Source organism: Cygnus atratus, chromosome 2, assembly GCF_013377495.2.
Source record: "Cygnus atratus isolate AKBS03 ecotype Queensland, Australia chromosome 2, CAtr_DNAZoo_HiC_assembly, whole genome shotgun sequence".
In the NCBI taxonomy this organism is placed as follows: Eukaryota; Metazoa; Chordata; class Aves; order Anseriformes; family Anatidae; genus Cygnus; species Cygnus atratus.
Window position 1 is genome coordinate 33,576,735 of NC_066363.1, and position 19,797 is coordinate 33,596,531.

The 19,797-nt window shown below is 39.6% G+C and overlaps 1 protein-coding gene across 1 annotated transcript in view; it reads left to right on the forward strand.

Annotated features, from left to right (window-relative positions):
• DNAH11 (dynein axonemal heavy chain 11) overlaps positions 1-14,135 on the forward strand; it is a 100,776-nt gene extending 86,641 nt beyond the window's left edge. Inside the window, 13 exon segments of the mRNA XM_050708440.1 lie at positions 125-262; positions 916-1,048; positions 1,051-1,076; positions 2,983-3,105; positions 3,672-3,766; positions 3,768-3,845; positions 4,762-4,910; positions 5,978-6,099; positions 7,817-7,874; positions 7,877-8,040; positions 10,442-10,640; positions 12,387-12,392; positions 13,990-14,135. Coding sequence (XP_050564397.1) covers positions 125-262; positions 916-1,048; positions 1,051-1,076; positions 2,983-3,105; positions 3,672-3,766; positions 3,768-3,845; positions 4,762-4,910; positions 5,978-6,099; positions 7,817-7,874; positions 7,877-8,040; positions 10,442-10,640; positions 12,387-12,392; positions 13,990-14,135 — 1,437 coding nt within the window.
• The last annotated feature ends 5,662 nt before the right edge of the window (positions 14,136-19,797 follow it).

Here is a 19,797-nt window from a genome sequence, read left to right on the forward strand (position 1 = left end):
GAAATAAAGTCAGTTTGGTAGAGTGTATCCATATTTTTTTCTTGTACTGATAGGAATGTTTTGGTAATTGTGTGGGGTAATCATGATGGATTAAAAAATAAGTGAGGCAACTGTCATCCTATAGATAGCTGAAGCCAAAGAAAATGAAGTTCAAATTAATGTGATGAGACAGCTTTACAGACCAACAGCCATAAGAGCGTCTCTTTAATTCGTTAGTAATAGCCTGGGCAGCATCAACCCTGTCTACCGGTACTCACTGAAGGTAAACAGTTATCTTGTTGATTTAGTTTTGCAGTGCAAGGAGCAAAATCCTACCCCCAGCAGTGATGCCCAATGTGTTGGTTATTATTTGTAGCAGAGGTGGTACGACATGACAGTAGCAAGGCTGCATGTCTGAGAAAGGAGAGTACTGTGATTTCCTGCTGATTCCTAGCACAGTACCTCCCCACTGGTCTCTCGTTGTTGGCTGCCTCTGTTCTGATGGTGTTTTCTGACTGTGCTTCTGAAGTTTGCCTGCCTTTTGTGCAGCTGTCCTGCAGGGTCAGGTAGCAAGAGTTGTCAGGGGTTCTCTATAAACAACCCGCTGTGGCAAATCATCCAAATTATTTGATGCTATAAGGAAGGAAGATAACCCGCTGCAAAATTATCATCTTTCTTGAGTGAGAGGGATATTCCTGCTGAGTTAAATAAGGAAGAAGAAGAGTATTGCAGTTTGCAGCCTTCATTCCTGGATTGCTGAGTTTCCTCAAAGCTTCTTGTCAGAAATGGTTCAACCCCTAGTGCCTTGCATTTTAGACTGCTAAGGACATCTCTTTCTAGAAGCCTACAGTCAGAAACTGATTGGTTATCTTGCATGCAGGAAAACAAACAGAATTCTGGAATTAAATAAATTAAAATAATTTTCTTTATTTTCAGGCCTTCATAGCAGTCTTCCACAAAGCAATCAAGCAGGCTGAAGACATTCAGTAGTGTATCTCCAGTCTGACAGAAGCTGTCACATACTCAACGTTTGTTTTTATGATCCAAGGACTTTTTGAAAAGGATAAGCTCATCTCCTGGCCCAAACTGCTTCTCAGGTGAGGAAAATTTTTCTGATTGATGTTGCTGATATTATTGGTTTCTGTTTCTTACCTTAGAAGGTGATGCCTCTGCCTAAGCAAGTTATCTTTTTGCATGATGGCTGTGCAGTTTCTCACACAGTGTGATTTCTGCTTCAATGTAAATCAGAATTGCAGAAATTCCAAAGATGCTTTTATCCAACTCTATTTATTTAAAATACTGCTGTGACTTTATGAAGCTACATTGAGGATAGATGACATGATTTAACTGCTTGTGGTTATATAATTAATATTGGAATTGATGTGGTATAGTAAAATAAGAATTCTCTTAATAATACACATATCACATTCAGGCTGCTATTTTTCCTTTTAATTTTATAATCTGTAAATCCTGGAAAAAGATCAGGGATTACTTTTTCTTTGTGGTAGATTTTGCCCTGAAGAGCTTGCTCCAAATGATGTTGTATCACAGAGCTGATCAGTAACAAAGGTGGGGATTAAACTAGAAGCTAACCATTCATGAAGGAAGTAAAAAGTTATAAATTGCGGAATCCACTTGTGGGGGTGATAGGAAAAAGGGAATCACTCTACAGAGCGTATAAATGGAAGTAACAAGCAGACAAATATTTGGAAGAGAAAGGAGAGAGAAGGGCGAGGGGAGAGAAAACTGGTGATTTCTCTGCATCATAGTACAGATGGATTTCTTTGTATCACCCAGGCTTGTAGCACTGTGATGCTTAACTTTGCCTTTTTTATAGCAGTGGTACTGGGATGGATCAAGAACAATGGAAATCTATACAAGAACTGAAAAATAAGCTCTGCCATAATTATAGTGTAGACAGAAGCCAGAGTATGGGGCACAATAAATTTCTGATTTTTTAAATACATTTTTAGATGGAAAGAGAAGGGGCTATTCACAAAGGGAAAAAAATGTATTTATGTCAGGAAGCAGAGAGACTATAGAGTGCCATGGCAAAGGTGTCACTTTTTTCTTTAATATATGTGATTAAAGAGAGAAAACAACTAGAAGAAACCCTACTAGAAACTGAGGATCCTTTTTTCGGTATGCATTCTGTTCATGTACCAGAACTGATTCATTCAGTTGCTATAGTTCTGCAGCCTATTTCTACAAAGTCTAAATTGCCATCAAAAGAATACTGGATCTATCCCTCCAACAATATTTAAAAAGAAAAAGAAACACTACTACAATCATCATCAAAAAAAACTCAACTCAAGATTTGCAATTTTCCCAAAGCTTTGTGAGTGCTTGCAGTATACAGAGGGCCTAGAATGAAGATGGAGACAGGAGTGCACTATTTGTCCTTTTCTCCATCTTTCGAGCCATAAAAAGGACACATGGAGATAATTAGATGGAATTCAGAAGTATTTACTTTTTCAGTAGTAAAATAATTTGTAGCCAAGTTTGCATAAGGTTAACTTCAGTGTGCAAGACTTATGTTTTTGTTTGTTTATGTTCCCACAAGCTAAAGGAAAAAAATGCTGATATTGTTTAGCTTATTTTAAAACTTGTGTGAATTTGGCATTCAGTACGTAAATGAACAGCAATTACATTTTCTGCAAAAAGCTTTGACTGTCACATTGAATTTGATTTTCAAGGTGTCTTTAACAGTAAAGGTAAATTCAGCTCTGTGTGTGTGAAGGAATGGTTTGGGGAAAATCTGTCACAACCTTTAAAGGCAGATATATAAGATTACTCTATTTGCAATAGATTTCAAATCAATGTTTTAAATCAATCTTAAAACAAGATGTTAATTCTTATATCAGAGATTCAGAAAATGCAGCAATAGGAATTCTTGTGGCTTTGAGCTCCCTACTCGATGAGACTTTGAGTGGTGAATACTTCAAGGCAGAAGTGCCTCTGAACCAAGTCTGATGACCTTTTTCAATTTTGTACACTGTCAAGATTCTTCTAAGAAGTAAAGAGATAGAAGCACTTGAATTGGATTTCCTTCTTCGATTCAAAGTTGAATGCACTTACAAGAGTCCTGTTGACTTCTTAACTACTCAGTCATGGAGTGCCATTAGGGCAGGTTGTGAAAATTGCTTTTTAGTTCTAAATCCTTTTTGATGTTATTTCTGGAGGCAAGCTACAACTAGACAATCTCAGATAAAGTAATACATTCCACAGGAATTTGTAGTAGAAATAGTGATGCTTTCAAAGAGTTGTCTTTGATTTTGAATATATTTTTCCTTAGGCATTGTGTGTTGTGGTTTATGAGGAAATCCTGTTATACTATAATTTGTCGAGTTGCCTAGAAATATAATATTGATCTTCATACTGCTTCTTACTATAGTAAATGTCCCTTACAAGGTTTCCAGTTTGTCATATCTTGTTATTTAACAGTAAGCAGACAGTATGGTAATACTGGCCAAAATAAACTCTTATAAATACTATTATATAGTAAAATAGTATTATATAGTTATAAATACCATATATATGTAATTTAGTATTTTAAAGTAAGTCCTGAGTCCCCTGTAATTGGTTAAATGAGACTTTTTGACATATCCTAATAGTAACAATATTTATCTTCCTCTTTCAGCCTTCACGGAGAAGGTACGTCCTCTGCATTTATATCTTTGGTATGTTTCCAGGCTATGGCAGTGATGGATGTGCTCAAGGGGGTAGATAAAGATATTGAAGTATCCACCAAGAGGTGGAAGAAGTAGGTAGACTCAGAATGTCCAGATATGGAAAAACAAAGGCTTTCTAGAGAAACTAATCATACTGAGGGTGCTCCATCTGGACAGAATGATGTATGCTCTCAGGTATGAAACCTGACAGTACATCTGCCAGGGTGAGTATGTGAGAGGGTGGCTTCTGTGTATCAGTGTGGAGAAGACAGAGATCTTAAGAAGCAGGCAAATAACTTAACTGAGTGGTCAACCAGAATTTGGAATCAGTGACTGTGGCCATTCCCAGACAATGTTTTGCTCGTGATGAATTTACGTAGAGATGGTGTAGTGAGACACAAGTTGTGGCATATTTGGAGAGCTGTGTTTGTGATTTCTTTTAGATTGCATATAGGTACCCCGAGGAGAGTGCTCATTAATAAACAAAAATAGAGTAAGTTATGTCATTAATAGCTGAAAGTGTTAGTTCTCATTATCATATCAGGACTGTTAACTAACCCCATGGGATGAAATTTTGGGGGTCTCCCATTTTTAAAATTCTGTTCTACAACAAATATTCAGTTGTGGATACTTACATGATCTCATCTCAGTTGTTCTGTAGTGCTGTTTTAATCCTTTGATCCCAAGTGATGGTCTCATAGACCTGATCCTCCACACCACACCATTACTGTTCTTACCTATTTAGATGCCTTCTGCAAAAGCAGTTTCTTTGTTCTGGGTGTTTATTTTGCCCAGCTACCATAGCTTTACATGGCAGCATTGCCTGCATATAATGACTTCTTGGATTCAGTTACTGAAAAGGTCCTCTCTCATTCAAAAGTAGCTAGTTTCTGTCATGTGGTCTCTATCCCATAGAGAAAACAAACTGACTGTCCTCTGTCTCACTTTACCATCTGGCTCCCCTTTTTGCCTTCAGTTCACTTTCCTGACGCTGTCTTTAATGAAACCACTTAGACCATTGCTGTCAGCAGCTCCAGTCTAAGAATAGTGCAGGCTAGAAACCTGTAGCAGAAATCATTTCTGATCTTTAGCACGTTTTCTATACATATAGGAACTTTGTGGAGGAAAAGCTTGGCTCAAAATATGTGGAAGGCATGAGGATGGACTTAGCAAAATCATACGAAGAGAGCCGTCCAGCCACTCCTGAGTTTTTTCATCTGTCTCCAGGAGTGAATCCACTTGAAGACATGGAGACACTAGGTAAGCTTCTTATTTGCTTCTGGTGCAAGGATCACTCAGCTGTGCTCCAACTAAATAAGAAAAATTCAGCTCCCACTTGAAATGGAGCATACAGTGTCATATATGTAGATATATCAATATATGATATCTACGTATATGTTTGTATGTATGTGCCTATAAGCATGTGTGTGTATGAGTGTATTTTTACTAAACAGAACAAAGCCTTCTGGAATCATCTCACTAAAATGGAGTACACGTTAATATGGGAAAGTTGGGCAGGGTTTATTTTCAGCAGAAGATTCAAGTTCTAAAGTTTCTTCCACCCCGACCATATTCACGGTAAATTGGGTGGATGAAAAGTGTAAGGCCATAAGTGTTACAGTAAGAAATTCTTAGACTGAGCATTCCTGTGCTTGGCATAATGCAGGTTTCCTTTGTACTGTTTTCTACCTTTTGACTAGATGAGGGCCAGAGGGCAATTTTCTCCATGCTCATGCAATCTTGTGCCCCCTGTGACTAAATAATGGTCATTATACAAACTATATTCAATTGTATAGCGCTCCGTCGCTTTATACTTAGGATTGCTATTCCCTGCAGACAATAGTGAGAATACCAGGTTAATACAGCTGTGACCTCACTGTGCTCAATTTAAACTCAGGCCTCACAAGGTGAGAGGCTTGTGCATTTACCCACTGAACCAATCAGTTAAAAAACTGATGTGGTATCTACCACATGTTGCTCCCTTTTTCATAACGGAATTGCTCTGTACCCCCTGTAAGAGTTTCTAAAGCTCAGTAACAATGCCGGGCATCTATCAAAATGTCAAAAGGTTCATTATCTTAAAACCAAGGGAACAGATTTCTGCAGGCTTTTTCTAATACCAGCAATAAGGCCACTGTTGAGAGCTCGCAATTTTGCTTGTTGAAATTGTAAGGGTTTAGTGAAGTGCTTCAGAAGAAGTAATATGTATTGCACAAGTGATAGTGAAATTAATGGGGGCATTATCATTCTTTTTCCTTTCTGCTCTGCTAATTTTCCTATCTCCTCCCCCTCTGTCACTCACTCTCCCCCAATTACTTCTTTTACAGGCGAAAAGCTTGGTTTCACTATAGACTCTGGAAGATTTCATAACATCTCTTTAAGACAAGAGCAGGAGATAGTTGCAGAGGAGGCAATCAATGCCACACATGGCCACTGGGTTCTTCTCCAAGTGAGCGTTCAATGGCCTCTCTGATGGTGGGTGTCTGCTCAGTTGGAAGGATGTTCCCAGATTACACACAAAATATACAGCGGGTTACAGAAGAAGTGTTAAATGGCTAATAATCTTCTTCTTTTTAGCTTGAATTTGTAAAAGGATAAACATTATATTTATATGTTGTCATATTTTGCTTAACACTATCCTCACCCTCCCAGGAGGAGCAGGAGAGATAACACAGCCTCGGGTGGGTAGGCAGAACCATCTCCGGGAATACATTTCCCCCGCATAATTAAGAACTCCTGGTCTGTTCAATGGGCCATGATGGAGACTTTAATAAAGCGGGCCTGACTTGCTCTTGGGAAACTGTATAATTACCGCTGGAGCGCTGCTCTCCCGAGATAGGAGCAACACCTTTGGCCAGCATTGTATGGATTGAGAACCCACACTGCAGCAGACAAAAAGACCTGTGCAATGCCCTAGCAAACCGTGACCCCTGCCTTAATGATGGTGTTGACAGGGACACTACAACTGTCAATGCTACTGAAAGAAGGTGCTTTCCTCCCACTGTTTCATGCTAAATAGCTAGGAGATATTTGTAACAATCCTTTTGTCCAGAAACCTAGGAAAAATGCATGTTCCAGATCTTGATATTTAGGAGGTTATTCCCAGTGATCACCTCCTCCTCTGGTTTTAACCTCAGCAACACACATTTGGCTGTCAACCAGGTCGCCCACCACAAATGAGGAGACGGGCTGGACTTAGGGTTGTCTGCTGACTGAAATAATGTCACTGAGGGGTCTTAACATGCCAAGCACTGTGCAAACATGCAAACTGACCACTTCATCCACATTTCAGCTGAAAGAAATCTTTAACCAGGTTTCACAGGAGTAAGCTAGTTGCACTTGTCTGAAAATAGCCTGGCTTTTCCTGTAGTGAGCATAGAAGTGTTGCTATGAAGGAAAGAAGAGAGATGGTTTTCAGATGTATTTCAGAGTTCCTAGCTGCTCTGGGGACTGAACGAGAAAATGGGAGATGGCAGGGACCTTAAACCAGCAGCATGGCATGTCTGAGGTCACAGGAATAAATGGGGAACAAGCAAGAGGCTTGCAGAACTTCTCCATTTTCTAGTCTGTTATATAAGCCGTGCTCCTAAGGGAGGAAGGAGGTGACAATTCTGCTGTGAAGATTTTTGGTAGTGAAAGGTTGGGGAAAGTCCAAAAGAAGACTAAATAAAGATTTTGAAATAAATCCCAACTGGTGGTAGGCCAACTGCAGCCAATGGGATTTGGATGTACTCAGTAATTCTCAAGCTTTAGTCTTCTGCGTTTTGATTCAAATACCTATAGCCTCCACCTTTATGTTAAAGAGAACTACATGAGCAAAAAGATGAAGCTTTTTACTATGGATTGTGTTGTATAATTATACACAAAAAAACCTTTTTGCTTTTCTGACTAACCTGGCATCACTTCTGGGAAATACTTTAAAAATAAATGAATATATAAAATTGTGTTGGCTTCAAACATATGCCCTTGAAGCAGGTAGGAAATTTATTACCTCCACGAGGTCAAGCTCTTATTTAAGGCTGTTCTTTACATTATCAATTTATTTAATAATAAAATGATGCTTTGAATTAAATAACTGTTTTTCATTATAAACCCACAATAATTATGTCTTAAGGATAACAAATGTATCTGTTATCTTACCATAAACAGTGTCTGTTTTCCAACAGAATATTCATCTGGTAGCCAAGTGGCTAGTAATCTTGGAAAAACTCCTTGAGCAATACAGTGAAGTCACTCTGACTTCCACATCTGCATTAGTGCTGAACCAGCTCCAACCCCAGAAGAGCACATCATTCCTCATGGAATACTAGAAAACTCTGTTAAAATTACCAGTGAACCTCCTATGGGGATACTAACTAATCTACAAATTACACTCCACAGTTTTGACCAGGTAAAAGCAAGATGGACTTTTTTTTCATTAGTTTGTTTTAAATATTCCTTCCTCTGTGGGGTGAATTGATGGTGTTCATGACTGTTGTGTAGCAGTCCAGAACTTTGGGATTTTTGTGTTTCCAAACTAAACGGCAGCTACAGGATGTTGCCTGTGTCCTGTGCTGCCTCCATGTTTTCTGACAATGTTGGGAAGAAAGGTGTGACAATAGTACCTGCATGCATATTATTAAATATCTAGGTATAGACATGCATAACTATGTTTAGAAAGATAGAAAAAGGTGCATTTATTATATGAGCTTTACCCAGTGGTGCAGTCTTACGAAAAAAAAAAATGTTATTTTATTCAATAGTACTTGCTAACTTTGTGCAGCTCTTAATTTTTGGTAGGTTAAACCACATCCATTCTCCCTCAGTGTAGATTTATGCATCCAGATGTTCAAGCAATTCCTCACTACCCTATGTATGAATTCCTGTGGTTAGGCATAAAGAAGGAAAATTATGAGCAAGGGTTATGTACTGTTTGTTGTTGTCTTTTGCTCTTTTCCTGTGCAAGAGTTGCTTGGTGAGAGGAAGAAGCAGGTGAAGTAAGAGGTAAGAATGGGGAAAACAGGAGTGTCCCTGGATGGGCTCAGCCTGCATCCCTCCTAGTCCCTGGTTATCCCTGCTCTGAGGAACTTGTACAGAGATCTCCAAATTTGGTGCAAGTCGGCTGTGGAGGTGCTGCAGTAGCAAGCTTACTCATGTCAGCAAAGCATACCATGGTAAAGGTAAGCAGAACTTTTTACTTTAGCCATCTAGTAATATATTCAGGCTCCCCAGGGAAGTCCTCACAACACCAAGCCTGCTGGAGTTCAAGGAGTGTTTGGACAATGCTCTTGGATGTGGTTTAATTTCTAGGTAGTCCTGACTGCAGCCAAAAGTTGGATCTGATGATCCTTGTGGGTCCCTTCCATCTTGGGATACTCTGTGATTCTATTAGCATGCATTTATGTAAACATAGGCTACATGAAGGCAGAGCTTGGATGTGAACAGGGTAAGAGTTGATTCTAAGGGGAACTATGTCAACCAATACCCAGAAAAAGAAAAAAAAAAAAAAAAGAAAAAAAAAAGAAAAATTGCACTAAAAGAGCCATGTCAAAGCTGCCTTGGCTACAAATGCGTTAATTATGGTAGTATGAGGTGATCTGAAAGATTCTTGGCAGAATGGGAGAATGTCTGTGGTTTTCTGGCTAAACATACAACTTGTAACACAGCTCTTTTTTTTTCATTTTTTTAATACCTTATTTTGATAATAATTCAAATGGAAAGCTGAAAGAAAAGGCTAGAAATTTTTAATAAAGGCAAGCCATATGCATTGTTGACCCACTTCGGACTACAGTCAGTTCAGGTATATGTACATATTTTAATTGGCTAATTTCTAAGCTCAATGCTTTAGAACGTGCCCTCTCCCCCCATTATTTTGAGCCATTGGTGTTTGAGGCTTGCTACAAAAAAATCCTGTACAAAGACTGTCTTTAATAATTTCTGATTATGGTATTATAATTTTTTAGAAAAAAAAAAAAAAGCAGAATTGTAATGAGAAAATCAAACTATGCCTAAACTATGCCTAATCTAGGTGAAATAAATTTAATGTTTTGTGTCTTTAGGATAGAAGCTTGCGTTGCTCAGGCTGTGCTACGTGTTCAGTTAAGGATGATATATTTTCTTTGGGCAGCCAAGAGGTTACCCCTCTGAAGTTTTTTTCCACATATCTATGTTTCCATGGGTATCAAAAGTCATTTTTGTTATGTTTCTTCTCAAACTAAAAGAACATAGAAAACTGTCAAAGAAACAAGAAAAAATTTCTGCAGGTTTTATAGGAAAATTACAAACTGTTTGTCTCAGTAGTTTAAAAAACAGTTAAAGCCCTTCAAAGAGTCTTATTTTGCCAAGACTCTTTGCCAACACTACAAAAGCAAAAGAAAAGTGATTAAACTTAACTTTCAAACATGACTTTCTGGGAAACAGTGTAAAATCTGAAGGAACAGTGTGCTTTTCAATAAATGTTAAACTGGTAAATATTCTACTTGGAATAAGTAAAGTCTATGGAGTTTTCTGCTAAGAAACTACAGTGCTTATCTGAGTGATATTTATAGAGCTCTACTTTCATTGGTTTCAGTCGTACAACAGGTCTCTTTCCTAAGGGACATTTGTAAATAAAAAGGTAAATAAAAATCAACAATTTTGTTTCTGGGAAATACTGCCAAAAATACTGCCTAATAGTCGCTTATCACAGTATCTCACTCTTCTTCAGACCTCAGGCTTGTGAGTGCTCCCTTTCGGCAGCTGAGGCAGGAACAGCTATCAATTACATTGCCAGTTGTTAAGTGGATAAATGTATTCCTTTTTTATTTTGGCAGGATACCCTTCAACTGCGTAGCAGAGAACGGGAATTTAAAAGCATCCTTTTCTCTCTTTGCTATTTTCACACTTGCATTGCTAGTAGACTCAGGTTTGGCCCTCCAGGCTGGAATCAAAGATACCTGTTCAGTACTAGAGACCTCACTGTTTGCCTCAACGTCCTCTGCAATTATTTGGAGACTCATACAGAGGTAGGATGTGGTCAAGTAAACCACACACCAAAGTTATTTCAACTCAACTGTTTATACTGAATAAGGGGGACACAATTTTTCTCTGAAGCTGTTATTTAAATATCTGGCATTATGTGATTCTGTTGCTGAGTATGAAAATAAACCAGATCAAAGGTTTTTTTTTTTTTTTTTTTTTTTCCTGGTGGGGGATGCTTGAACTTTATATTATAGGTCAAACCAGTTCCACATCAGTAGCTAAGGGGGGAAAAAAATGCCCTTCATTATGTTAACAAAAACAGTGGTTTACATGTGCATATATGCCAAATTCATTAGGCAGGTAATGAAGCATTTGCACAAATGTAATTACATACAGCAATTTTGACAGTTCATAACACTGCATTAATAATCACTACAATTAGTTCTGATGATGGAAGCAATTTACAGCACGTCACATGTATAAATAATGGTGCATTTCCTGCATGTGTCATTATTATGTATTAAGGATGCCACCTTGTTGTGACTTTCTCAGTAATGTTCCCCTTGAGTCGAAGTTAGGGGTAGATGAGTGATTTTATTTCTGAGCTACAGCATATTTTACACTTGTATAGTTTAAACACTCGGTTGAGGTCATTTATGTAAGTTCTGCAAATGCAATGTCTAAATAATTGCAATAGTTATTTATTACTGAATAATGTAGGTAGTACTGAACAAGTCCTCCTATGTTCATAATTTAAACAAATCTAAAAGATATCTATAGCTTTAAAGGAAAAAAATAAAAAGAGAGAGAGAGAAATGTTACCCCTTGGTGATATGCTTTTCTCTGTACCTTCCAACTTGTAATTAGTCTTAGAAATTAATTTTCCTTTTTTCTTTTTCCCCTACTGACCTTTTTTTTCTTTTTCTTTTTTTCTTTTTTCTATTTTTTTTTAGCTAATAGAACTTGAAACTGGTTTTCCTTTCTGTGGTACTTCGTGTCACATTGAAATAATTGCTTAATTTTATAGTGATGATTTAATAATGCTTCCCATTTAGAAAACAAGTCTATAAAATCAGCTTATTCCAACCCTTAGTTTTCTTTGCTAATAAATCTTACTGCTCTTTAAGCTTGGTTCTTTTCAAAACATAATTCATAAGCTTGATAATTAATTCTGCTAATTAATGAGAGGGAGGGTTCTGATGGCAGGAAGGGCTAGAAAGGTCTGTAAGAGCAAGAATCACTTCAGCTCTCCTGTTGGTAATACTGCTTATTGGCCGTTTTCATTGTATTGGTTAGCGATTCATTATATTGTGGCTTTATATGCATTTTAAACATAGATATTGTAGAGAGCGGAGAGAGAACAGATTTTCAAGATGCAACTTTGTATGTATATACACATGTGCATATGTGTATACACACACACACGCACACTTACATATATTGCTATAGCTCTCATTTGGTACCTTTTGGGGACAAATTTATTTAATACAGGTAGGGAATGACCAGAAAACATAAACTGGAAAACTTTAGCTAGCCCATCAGCTAGTGGAGTGTCTTAACTCCATCATCATTGGTACCGGTTTTGCTCTTTCCTTGTGAATATTTAACCTCCTTGCATCTCAGTTTGATTTAACCCATTTTCCTATTGCTAAGATGAACTCCACTGTTGTCACCTCTGATAGCTAAGGTCTTTTCAGGTGAAGTGCAGGATGCATGATCCTACCTCACTGTCCCACTCTTTCCCTCCACTTTCTTGTCCCCATACACGTGTTCATGGAGTCGTTGTTCAGTGTTGAGGGGAATGTGGACTCCGGCCTCTCTGTGTCCATCCAACAAGCTATGTGTCAAGGGCTTTTTGAGTTCAAACAGACCATTTTCCCCTGGATTACAACAACAGCAGTTATGCAAACCTGACAGCCTAAAAGATTTCTAATGCAAAACCCTCAGTTTTCTCACATTAGTAAAAATGTCCCTCTTCTATTGCAAGCTTTGATTATTCTTGTGTTATTAATGTCCCCAAAGGTATGCAGCTGAATGAGCTTGTAATGATGGAATATTGTCTTCTAAAAGACAAAGGCAAACAACCATTTATTGAGATAAATATATATGAAATGAGAAAAATATTAAATGTGTTTCTATTGTCAACAAAGAGAGAAGCAAGTTTCTTCTTACTGAAGGAACATATTATTTTAAACCCAAGTTGGCATTTTTTACAGCGATTCTCTGTCTGGGCTTCTCATCACCAGCTTGCAGCATTGTCCATTATATCCTGGTGGCCTTTTTTTTTTTTTTTTTTCTTTCTTCCTTTTTTATTTTTTTTTTCTCCATCCTCTTCAACCCAGTTTAAAAGAAAGATGGATTAGAGTTTCACATATTCAAACTGAAATAAACTTGTAACAAACACACCGGAATAGCTGCAGCTATTTTACATGTTCTGTTCTGTCACATCATGCAATATTTAAAGTCTGTAATTAAGTTTTTACTTGAACTGTTGGGAGGCAAATGCTGCCCCCAAGGGCGTAAAGGTTCCCATCTGGAAAGGCTTCATCACAAACTGGCATATTTTGCAAACCAAAGGGTAGCAAAAAGAAGCTTCAAACTCTGTGAAGCCAAATAAAACAGAAAGACAGTAGTTCGTGGAATAAAATGTGTTACCACTGCTAATCACAAGCTATAAAATCAGCATTATGGCTACAGCTCTACAATAAACATAGTGCTTACATGATGTGGTAGTAATGGGATTAATATTAATTCAATTTTTACTGAAGTTTTTGAATACATCCCAAATTCAAATAATGTAGAATTTCAGTTACTCGGTGTTTCCTAGTGAGGAGATATAAAAGGCTGCAATCAGATACAAGTTTTTTATTTCTCCTCTAAGAAAGGCACAGTAGGTTACCTTCCTGTCACTCATGAGGATTATGTTTTTAAAGATCTGTATAGGAAAATACATGCACTTGTTAATGAGTTATGTTCTCGTATATCATGCAGTGTTTTGAAAATGTACTATTCTCTTAAAATCTTTTTATAAGGGGTAAGGTAGAAAATAACGACATAAGGCTCCGATGATACTGCTTTATGCCATTAGACAATTTTAGTCATAAACTCGATATTTTTACTCAGGTATTTATAGATACCTCTCACTGAATTGGAAAAAAATAAAATAAAAAATAAAAATCAAAAAGGGGGGAGGGGAAGGAAGAAATAAAACTGTTTCAAAGTAGTTATTTTCGAAACAACAGCAATAAAAAACAGCAACAAGAATGCATAGCCACGAAGCTTTGTGGAAGGATTTGATTTTCTTTGTTTCTCATAACAGTGTTTATTCTGAGCAGCTTAGGTTTGTTCTTTTCAAAGCTTCTGTTGTTTTATTTAATGTTGTTAGCTTGGGTCATTCTAGACTTGTGTTTTCTCTTTGGTGAAATTTTGTATGGTGGCCACATCACTAATGCCTGGGACCGCAGTCTCTGCTGTATATATCTGCAAGAAGTCAAGGCCTCATCTGTGATAATATCTTTCATATATATAGCTAGAGCTCTTGAATGAGTATATACTTTGTTAACCCTGAGAGAAATTCATCTTTCAGAAATGGAGTCTTTTGGGAAGACCACGAGCTTTCTTGTCTTTGCGGTCCCACCCATACCAAGGTCTTGTCTAGCTGTCGTGGAATAAATGACCCAACTTCTAATGAGTACCATGACTCATCATGTGCAGATTTTGTCTGCAAGGGTTTGTGACTTGGCACATGGCTTGTTTAAACACTTCTGCAGGCACTTACTTGGCACCTTCAGCTCAGTGTTTTGTAACACGGCTTGTATAGCCAGCCTTATGACATTAGGGTTCAGTGCATTTAGGTTTTCATTTTCCTAGTTTAATTACTCTCTTTATTAATAAATTAATATAATTACTTAAAGGAGTTGCTGTTTAGAAATGTCTGGGCAGGCATAAGGATGTGTCTTTTATAAAACTGTGCTTTAACCAATGTAATTGATAGATTCACCAGTTACAGCAGTCCAGAATGGCACAATCCTCAAAACTTGCCTTTAACTGTTTGCATGCCATCTTCTCTGAATACATTATACATTTCCTTGGGTGTTTTCCTGTTCCCCAAATAGGAAAAACAGCTTGTAAGACTACGCATCATTTTTCATGTCCCTCTCACACATCTGTTTCTGTAGCTGCAGTTTTGTCAGATCATCGCCAGCTGACGCATACTGCATGACTTGAATTTCGTCTTTGAGATTTGGTCCTGGACAGCAGTACATGTGGAGCATCCATGAATCTAAGGTGCAAGACTGCCAAAACTGCTCCTAGCCGGAAAGAAGTGCCAGAACTTTGAAGGGTACCAAAAGAAAATGTTACTTTTTGTTCTAGAAGCTTTGCATGGTAAATACTTTAATCTGTTTTCATATGTACATACATATAGATAGACTTATATCATATATATATATATATATATATATAAGCAAAACAAAACAAAACAAACCTGGCTGATTCTCCTAAGCTGCTAACTAGTCACTTCAGAGAATTTACTGAACAATTTGCTAAAATCAGCCGAGAGCTTTCTCAAGAGCTTTCCAGACTTGTTATTTTTCTTTGTCCATAGGTAAAAGGCCTATTTGTAAGAAAAATAAAAAAAATAAAGAAAAAAAAAAGAAAGGGGAAAAAAAAAGCACGTTATGTTTGAGCAGGCCATTTGTTGTGGCTTGCTAGCTTAGGCAAAGCACGCTTTTCGCCCTCAGCCACGCTGCTGAAGCCTGCCTTAAGGCTCCGGGCGAGATGAGTTTTCTCGTGTCTCCCCCACCCGTACCGAGTGGGTTTTCCTATGTCAAAGAGCCACGTGCAGATTAACACAATTGGAAGTAACTGCTCCGAAGAAGAGGCCCGAGCACGAGTTGCCATGGAGATGGGGAGGCTGACCTCCACTGTACTTGTGACCTCCGCTGAGGCTGATTTCTCCAAATGACAGCTGGGGTTGCGGGGGCGCGCTGAGAAGCTCGTTCTGGCGGTCCCTTCTCTGCATCTAGCCCGTGGATGAGTAAAGAATTACTGCTTCCACTTTAGGCAGTCCATTAACCTTCACAAGCCTGAACTTTCATTCAAATAATTGTAAAATAAGTATAGGTGGTGAAACCTGAGGAGAATCACTGCTATTTGTATGGCCTTTGGAAAGTTTAGGGACCCAACCCTGAGCGGGGATCTGCTGATATTTCAAACAGCGAGATGATATCTTTCCAAGCATTTTGCCTTAAGTGGAATTGTTACAGCACCAAATTACTGGCAAAAACAGAAACCTGTGCATTGACTGGTGGCCAAATGAATGCAAACAGGATGGATGCGCATCTCATCAGTGCTGGTGTTGTGCGTTGGCTGGACAGATTGCCTGTTTTACCTACCTGTGTTGCTGAGCAATTCTTTTAGCTGTGAACCCAACCAGAAGGTATGTTAGAATAAACCACACAGTACCTCACGTGGGATCCGTCATAGGGACACAAGGGTGGCGAGTTCCTGGTAGGAGCTTCAGTAGCCCCCAGCCTCCCATTGCACATGTGGCTCCCAGGAATACAGCACAACACATCCTAAATGCCAGCACAGAGAGCAGTAAGTGCCGACTGACTGTCTGATGGAATTGATCTTTCACTCGAGGTGATTAGCAGGGCTTTTTTCAACACCCAGGCACTGCTTCAAAGTGGGGTCTTAAGGCACAGCTTATTGTGGGTGAGGTTAGCGGCTCCGGTGCAGGTAAATAGCTGGTTGCAGAACCAAAATGACTTCAGAAATAAGTGCTTACTGGTATTAGTGGGAGCAGCAGCTTGTTGTTGACTGTTCTAAATGCCAAAAGCCTTTAAATTTTATTGTGATTTTGTGGAGTGGACCCTGCATTAGGAAGAAATAGCTCCTGTGAAAAGCACCACTTACAGCCAGAAATAGGTTGCAGCAAAAACAACCTGCAAGTAAAGCCTAAATCCCAGACTGGTCTAGTCTGGGCTAGACTAGGCTAGTTCAGAGGAACATTTCGAATCCAGTGAAGTCCTTACTGCACAAGAGCTGGGAGACTAGAAAACAAATATGACTGCTACAGCTCTTATTCTGCTCTGTCATCAGTTGGAGGGCAGTTGTGAGCACAGTGTGTGTTTGTGCAACACCCCTAATTAGCTGCACACTGAGCAGAATTAAAGCTGTGGCTCATGTATTGGGTTCAGGTGGATTGAGGCTCTTGCCCTGCCTCTCCCACAGGTGTCCTGTGTGGCTTTTACCAGTGCGTCTCAGGCCCTCATCTGCAAAAATGGCATAAGAATCCTTGCTCATCTTCTGAGGGGATGCAGAAATTCAGTACTAAAACTAACACTCGCCTCAGTAGGGGCAGTCCTTAAAATAAACTCAGAGCATCCTCATAAAGGAAGAGGAAGCGGTATCAGTCCTTCGATACTATAGAAAATGGGAATGTCATAGAAGTGTGCAAATAGCAACCATCTTAAAATAGTTTGATAACCCTATTGCACCGTGGCGGAATGTATAGGTGCCATAATAGACTCCAGACATATTTCTGAAACTTTTTAGATGAAGAAGAATGAAAAAGAATGGCAAAGATGAGTTGAATGTTAACAGTAGTGGTGACAACGTGCCAACCTGTGTGATGGACTGCACTAGGGAGGAATTTGGACCAGAGGAGTTTGGATCAGAGGAACACTTAGCTCATTATGGAGACTGTTTCTTTTTAGCTTTGAATTTAACATGGAGTGTGAAACAAAAGATGTATCTATCTTGCATTTTTGTGTGCTTTTAAAAACAAATGTGGCAATAGTAACTCGGTAAAAATATGTTAGGGGTGGCTGAGCTGGTAAGCCTAGCCTTCACCCCAGTGCTATGTTCCCACTGCTGCGTGACAAAACCTCCTGTGCTGAGCCCAGCCTGTACTCCTGCATTGTCTGCCACATCCACTTCTCTTCTCACAGGTCACTAGTGATAGGACTAGAGGGAATGGCCTCAAGTTGCACCAGGGGAGGTTCAGGTTGGAAATGAGCAGACATTTCTTCTCAGAAGGAGCAGTCAGGCATTGGAACAGGTTGCCCAGGGATGTGGTGGAGTCACCGTCCCGGGGGGTGTTCAAGGAAAGGTTGGACGTGGTGCTTAGGGACATGGTTTATTGGGTGACATTGGTGGTAGGGGGATGGTTGGACCAGATGATCTTGGAGGTCTTTTTCAACCTTAATGATTCTATGATCCACCACCCGGCCTGGCCAGGACGAGTCAGGCCTCCACGCTGGGAGGAGCAGCCAGGGCAGAGCACGCTCCCACCAGTCCCAGCCTTGGCCCTTGCTCTGAGCCTTGGGGGGGTGCTTCCCTGGAAAGCTGTAGTAGAGGAGGAGGAAGCTTTCTGGGATTTTTAGCTTTCTGGTAGTCTGAAGGGGAGAAATCTGAGCAAGGAGGCTGTTTGATTACTTCTCAGCCTCAGCGCCTCCCTTATAGCACATGTGGAGTTTAGCAGAACAGTACCATCAAGCCGTTGAATGCTGTGTTGAAGGGTATGGGTACTGATATCTCACATACCCAGATACCCTAGTGTAGCCAAAATGACTGTGGAAACATGTGAAAGACTGGGTTTTAAGCATGGAACAGTGCTACTACTGCACTTAATAGATTAAATGAAAAAGGATGAGCAGGAAAAGAAATTGTAGTTAGCAATCTCTGCTAGCTCTGTTCTCAGGCCCTGCTGTCTTCTGTACCTTCCTTTCCGAACGTAGCACAGAGACACAATGCTCAGATAGCCCAAAAGCTGGCGTGACATGAGACAGCCTTCAGCTCCTCGTTTTCTTCATCCTTACCAGTTAATGCAATTCCTCTGTGACTGCCATTCTTGCTCTGTAATTCTCCAACCCTTGCCTTCCTCCCTCATATTCCTCTGGGCACCTATTTTCACCATTAGGTCACAGAGGTTTTGCAGATGCGAATGCAACAGCTCTGGATACAATCAGCAAAAACGTCCTTCAGTCTCACATTTTCCAGGGGAGTTTGCACTGTGCAATTTTTGGTTCCTGTTCAGAGCGTGGAAAATTATTTATGGCATTCATCATTAATTCTGCTAAAGCCAAGGGCTGAAATGGAGCTGCATTACTGTTTTGGTTTCAGTTCTTGGTCATTAGTGCTGTTAGGAATTGTTTTTCATTTGTGTTCTGACTCGATTCCAGAGCAAGCCTGCAGGGGAGAGAGGCTCTTTTAGGGTTGAGACGTGCGTGTGCGTGCCTGCGCTGTATTCTGCCTAATGCCTGAGATACCAAGGACTGGGGGGAAGGTAGGAAGCGATGGAAGCTACTAGGCACTACAGACATATAAATCATCATGCTTGCAACATGATCTCAGCGTACATCACTATAGCAATGGTCATCCCAAGGCCAGGGACATGTTGGCAGGACTTGGTAGTAACATTACTTGAAAACTTAGAGGTAAATCGAGGTTGTTAAGTGTCAGTTGGTTGCTGAAGAGTCAGCAAAGATGGGAGAGCACTTCTGTTTTTTATCTGCTTAGGAAACTGGAATGTTTGCTCACTCCTGTAGAATGAATGAGACTTTCAAAAAGGAGTTGAAGAGTTCCTCACAGCAGTGATTGCTAATGGGTCTCTCTGTATTGGCTTGGAAAGGTTAGGAAATGTGCTGGGTGATATTCTGGAGATGCTTCCTGAGGAGTTTAACATGGCAGAAATCATGCAGAACAATACTGCCAGGAGCCCCTGTACCCTTGTTTGCCTTCAGGAGTGTGAAAGGATGAACCTCCCCCTTTCAGACATCTGAAAGTCTCTTAAGAGCTGGACTCAAGGCAAGTGACTTTATTATTAACGGTATTGTTGCTCTTGTATGAGTTCTGGGACTTTTTGTTGCTTGGTTTTGAAGTGAAAGAATAGCTGTTCTTTATGATGCCAGTATGCTTGTTATTGTTCTCCAAACAAAGGGAGAGCTGTTGTTTTCTCCTCACATGGAAGAGCTGCAGTCTGCACTCTTCTATGATGCTGTGCCAGACACATGGACTAAGCTAGCACCCATCCGCATAGAGCCTTGCCCACTGGTAAGTACACTGCCCTATCTGCCAACAGCAAACTGTGTTTAGCTAGCTAGTATGCAGTTATTCCAGGGAAGTGCTGTTCGTTTCATTTTTGTCTAACACTTGTCTTAATGGAATCAGTTTTACTTTGAAGTGAGTTTTGCAGAAGCGC